This window comes from Erpetoichthys calabaricus, chromosome 12 (assembly GCF_900747795.2).
Source record: "Erpetoichthys calabaricus chromosome 12, fErpCal1.3, whole genome shotgun sequence".
NCBI lineage: Eukaryota > Metazoa > Chordata > Cladistia > Polypteriformes > Polypteridae > Erpetoichthys > Erpetoichthys calabaricus.
Window position 1 is genome coordinate 44,746,755 of NC_041405.2, and position 6,033 is coordinate 44,752,787.

Genomic DNA, 6,033 nt, shown 5'->3' on the forward strand with positions numbered 1-6,033 from the left:
TTGTGTTTTTAATGTTTAGGATGAACGACGATGGTTTCTCTAACCCAAGTCTTCATGTTTATACAAAAATGAATATTTGTCCTTATCAGTTAATGATGTGCATTGTGAATGTTGAGAATGCACATTTTTATAATTTGAGAAATATTGACTGTCAAATAAGACATAAAATAAGATTTGAATGTTCAGATTAAAATAGATATGTTCAAATATATTCAAAATTAGATTAACAATTCTAGGCATTATATGTATGTTTGTACATTCTTTTTTTTATTATTTAATTATTATGGTAATGTTCACAGTGGCGACTGCAGCAAAAACAAACCCCTACAGAGGAAAATATCCTAGTAGTACTCTGGCAACTGTTAGTTAAATTTGAGAGCCATAAAAATCCTGAGCAGCAGGACCCATAAAAGAAAAGCAGTTTTTAGTCTAGTACTGACAGCTAGGTCTGCAAGTCTCAATCTGTCTGTTTGCCGTGGAAGCACCATCCCTCACCCTTCTCAGTCAACTCATTATAAGAAGGTATCTTGTGGTCTACAGAAAGTGCCTTTCCCTGGGCCCTACCAAAACCCTGCTTCCTATTTTTCACTGTTCTTGCAGCAGCAAGACATGTCACAATACATTTGTAGCGCAGGCAACAGCCAAATGCTACAAACGTGACCCACAGAACATTGTTGTACCGCCTTCATGCTTTGCAAACGGACCACAAGTTTAATAATGTTAATAATAATTTAGCGAAGTGTGCTGCCAGCACATGTGGCTCATAAGAAATTAAGTTCCTTTTATGAATCGCTGTCCTGACAAGGATTAGGAGTCATAAAAAGTTAATTAAGTCTGCAACTGGGTTAGAATAGTGAGCAAAGTAAAAGAGCTTACAAGAAGAAGAGGCAGGCAAGTCAAATGTGGACTTGTTTTATTATTTTGGAGATGTCCAGTGGGCAGCAGCAGAATAATGATTATATTGTGTGATTCAGAATTAAAAGCCAGCCTGCACCTCTCGGCTCACCTGGAAAAGCAGGAATGTCACAGTATCAAATTGGAGTCTGCACAATCCGTTTGTTTTTCTTTTCTCCTTTACAGATGTAGCTATATTTAAATAAAGGTGGCTTGAATATTTTAAATTACACATCAATGTTTTAGGCTAGATGTTTCAAACAACAGCCACATCAGACGGAGACTAATTGTTGGACACAGCGTGTTGGCTGACATATTGTTGAGTTTCCTTAAAGTGGGGATTTTAAAGTGTAAAAATTAAAACAAGAAAATCAGAATTATGAGTTATTTTCCATTTCCTTAACAGAGAAGATGAAGCATTTAGTAAAAGTGGTCCAAATACACTTGTAGATTAAAGTGCAGAGCGGTGGTACAGGAAATAAACATTTTGAAGGTGTGTGGCTGTTCAAGTTTTACTAATGAAGATGATAAGATAACCATTCAGTATTACAAAAAAGGCTGATTGTGTAATTTAAAGTTAAAAAACAGGTCTTAAAAATACTGCAGCTTTGCATAATGTGTCTGGAATAACTTGATGCCAAAATTAGTGCGGTTTAAACAAACAGCTGTTCTTTTACAATTGAATGTCAGCTTTTGATTTTTTTTTATAAGCCATATTGACAGTGATGTAGTTATTACAGTCCAGTTTCTCTTCAGAACAACAAAAATGGTTGCATGGTATATTAAATGTTAACCTGCAAGCCTGCCCCAATTATAGCATATTGTTCATGTTCACAGCAATGAAACTGATGACTGCCTTAGTCAATGTTGCACTGAATCTCAGCATTAATATGGATAATACACAGAGGCAGTATGAAGCAGAAAGAAATAAAATGATTGGGAAGAGAGCAAGTGACAGGCTGGAGCTTCTACTTCAGAAAAGAAAAGAGGTAAGTGATATTGTGCAATCTATTCTCTATAGATGATTTCCTCAGAATAAGGACATATTTCCAACTGGTTTAATGCTGATAGTCTATCCTTTTTATCCCAAGCAAATCTTCTCTTCTCATTTGTCTACTTTACTACTGGCTTCTTTTCAGCAGTTCTGTCATGAATGTCTGGTTCACATGGCCTCCTCTGTTGAGAGAAACTATTTGCTAATTAAAATACATGAAGTATGTGTTTATATTGTAACCCGAGTTGTAGTAATGTTTTGGTTTCTTCTGACTCAGTAGCAGTGGTCGTTCTTGGTCTACCTTACCTGTACCATTGCTTCAATTAACCTTGATAAAAGTTTAACAACTAGAGGCTACCTTGTATGACAAAGAAAACAAAGGTAAATAAAGAAGGAGCTTTATCAAATGATTTAATTACCAGCATTGCCAAAATCAAAATGGATAATTGATTAGCTAAGCTAAAGCTATTCCCATTTGTACACTACCACCCCATTTAATCAGCACATAACACAATCTGCCAGCATCATATTAACACATGCTAAGTATTTTTGGCTGAAGTTTGCATCAGAGGAGAATAACTACACTGCTCTTATTAGTGCTAGCCAATGCAGAGGCAGCTACAAAGTATCGTTGGGTGGAGGGCCCCTGAAATGAAGGGATTGTGTTAAAAAAAATGCTTTAGTTGCCTCACATTTTTATGCAATTGTTTTGTTCACCCCACTGAATTAAAGCTGAAAGTCTGCACTTCAGCTGCTTCTGAGTTGTTTCATTTAAAATTCATTGTGGTAATGTACAGAACCAAAATTAGAAAAAAGTTGTCTTTGTCCAAATATTTATGGACCTAACTGTATATCCTTGACCAATAACATGGATTTCTAAATTAATGTTATGTCCACTCTTTTTACCATAAATAATCAAGGACACCAACATTCTTAGCACCCAAACAAAGTCCTCAGATGTTACAAAAGGTAATTATAAGATTAACCATGAACTACAGCCAAGGAGAAAAACCGAGATGCCTCAGAAGCAAATTAATAAGACGTGCCAAGGCAACCCCTCCATACCTAGTACACAAGCATCTAAACCCATTTAACAGAACCTCCTCAAATCCTGACCCCAAAAATTGTATTAACCATTCCATCTCCCAAAAGAAAATACATATCTGCCACCGTGCCTGTCTACACATGCAGACAACCACATAAATGTAATAGTACAAATGATAAACCATCACAGCCGTGGATGGAGCCCATCCTCTAAATATCTCAGCTCTGCAACACCTGACTACAGGCAGCAAATCCTTTGGTCAAGGCAGTACTGAAACAAGCTACACGCAATTCCTCCTCTCCAAAGAAACAACATAATGCCTGGAAGTTTGGAAACCGTATTCTTCAAAACTTGTTTGGAAATTTGATGATCTTTCCACTGACATTCTCTTTAATTCCCAGGATGCAAACATTGTTCAGTGAAGTAATCTGTTTATCATGGTGACAGACTGTTTCCAGCAGCATTTTATACTCCGAATGAATCTTTTTTTCTCAGTTTTTATTTCTTCTGTGTTGTTTCAGAGTACACCGAGCCCAACCTGGTCGACCACATAATAAATTTTCAAAAAGAGCCCCAGTGTTTGAACTGTTGGCATGCTGAGTAGAGCCGTTAGATTAAATTCATGTAGTGATTTTTTTCTTGATCCTTTCAAATGAATTGTTTTTTGAATCAGCACATCGAAAAAATCAATTTTCAGGAGCCTAAAGTAGTTGACTTCTGCCAGTTTGTGCCTGATTCATGACACACAGAGATGTCTGTAATAGTAATTTCTTTAAATTGTTTATGGTGGACTTAATGCTTTTAAACCTCAACCTGGTAAATAAATCAGTGACACACACAAAAAGATGAGAAACAATGCTCAACAATAGCTTTTAAGAAAATCTGCTATAGATCCGTCCATGACCAAGGTAGTCACCTCTTACCTTTGAAAAGAAGAACATTTCAGCCTAAAAATTAGGGCTTTGTATGACGCTTATCCCTATGACCCCACAATTCACTTTAAAATTTTTCTTTTGGCCTTTTCGAGAGGTCCTTGGGTTTGACAACCATTCATGGTAATCTCAAAGCAAGTATGTTATGTTCATGGGGAAACTTATAAAATTCATAGTTATTCTCAAACTAGCTCAACCCAGTTCAGGGATTAAGAACTTATAGTACTAGTTTCAGTGTAGGAAAAGAGGCTGAAGAGGCAGAATAATCAATTTGTTTTTGCTGCTTAGAAGATTGTTGCAAAATTCTGGAGGGACTGCTAAATGGCATACATTTATTTTCCTAATCCTCACTAATATTGTGGATCTAATTTCTGCAGAAATTAGTGTTTTTGCATTTTTTTGTACTATTTTACTTTGTATTTCCTCTGTGTTGTTTTATGTTATGCAGGGTGCACCTTTGTGCCAGCTTCTTTTATGTTTACCTATATACATAACCGTTCTATAAATTGAACCTTCCAAGTTATGCTGCACACTGTGAATAACTTCAGTTTTGCATAGGATAAAATTATCCAAACATCAAAAGTGAATGGATGATAAACTGAAAGTGCAACAGTCACAATCTTATTATCTGCATGTATCTATCTACTAAAACCAGTTAGTGAGCCTGATGATTCTCTGGCCTTGTGGAAGCATTCCAAAGTCAGCACATATTCCACATACAGGTCTGGTCAGGTTGGGAAGCATGTACTGTTACATGTACACGTTGATGTACCCATCACACAACGTAACAGCTAGGGATCCTGGTGACCATTTAAAAAAAATTTTTTTTGAATGCAACGCGATCTACCGGTCGATCGCGATTGACGCATTGGGAAGCCCCTGTTCTAGACAGATGCATTAAATTGACTTCTCTCTGAAACAACATTCTTCACATTGAAATATATTCTTCATAAGGAAGCACAGTATTTTCATTTTCCGTATAACTCCCCACTACCACCCCACATCATGACATGAAACAGAGTCAGTCCTGCAAATTAAATCAAAACAGTTTCCACCAGATTTTGCGCAAGCTGTGTCGAAGATACAGAATTAGAAACCATGATTCTTGAGGTTATAAACATATAGGGAAAGTGAAAATTTGAAAGATATGGATATGTTCCTGGTTCGATCCAATATTGGGCTGCTTATTCTGGCAGGATTATATGGGTCCATAGATGACACAATAACAAGCTTTTAAAATGTGAGTTGCCTTCTGGGTCCCTCCCAGTAAAAGGTAAACCGAGCCCCATGAGTTGTGTATTATCTGATTGTGTAGTATTTGTCAGCTTGACTGGGAATGTGCCAGAAATACCCTATTAGGCTCGTAATTGAGGTTTTAGTTCGGTTTGTTCAGTTTTATGGTTTATTTAGTTTTATTCTTTGATTGTTGAATAAAAAAAATAATTCAAATGACAAGTTGATTTGAACGTCCATGTGCAAGTAAAAGTAACATCCACTATGGGCATTGCTGTGTTTGTTTGCTCAACAAGACACCAAGAAGAAATGATTGAGCAGCATTTGTGTGTCTGCTTTTATCCCTTTAGTGTTAACTTTTACAAGTACCTTAAATTTACACTGACTGTTACAGACTCAAATCAAATGTATGTTTTTATTATATACTGTAAAAGTAAAAAATAATAGCAGCTTGCTACTCAAAAGGGTAAATGCAAGGAGGACACAGGATTGAACCTGCCACCTCCTTAATTATGAGGCAGTAGTTCTTAACTCTGCACCAGCTTTGTGAATGTGTTTATTTGATATTTGGACTTAAGTCTTCACACATTATACGCTTCATGTCAACATTTTGTCAATCTATACATATTAATAAAAGGCAAAGCCCTCACTGACTGACTGATTGACTGACTGACTGACTCACTCACTCACTCACTCATCACTAATTCTTGAACTTCCCGTGTAGGTGGAAGGCTGAAATTTGGCAGGCTCATTCCTTACAGCTTACTTACAAAAGTTAGGCAGGTTTCATTTCGAAATTCTATGCGTAATGGTCATAACTGGAACATATTTTTTGTCCATACAGTAATCCCTCGCTATATCGCGCTTCGCCCTTCGCGGCTTCACTCCATCGCGGATTTTATATGTAAGCATATTTAAATATATATCGCGGATTT

At 36.6% G+C, this 6,033-nt stretch overlaps 1 protein-coding gene across 1 annotated transcript in view; it reads left to right on the plus strand.

The window, feature by feature from the left end:
- stag2b (stromal antigen 2b) overlaps positions 1–6,033 on the plus strand; it is a 248,895-nt gene that overhangs the window by 157,035 nt on the left and 85,827 nt on the right. The window contains 1 exon segment of the mRNA XM_051934406.1: positions 1,732–1,883. Coding sequence (XP_051790366.1) covers positions 1,732–1,883 — 152 coding nt within the window.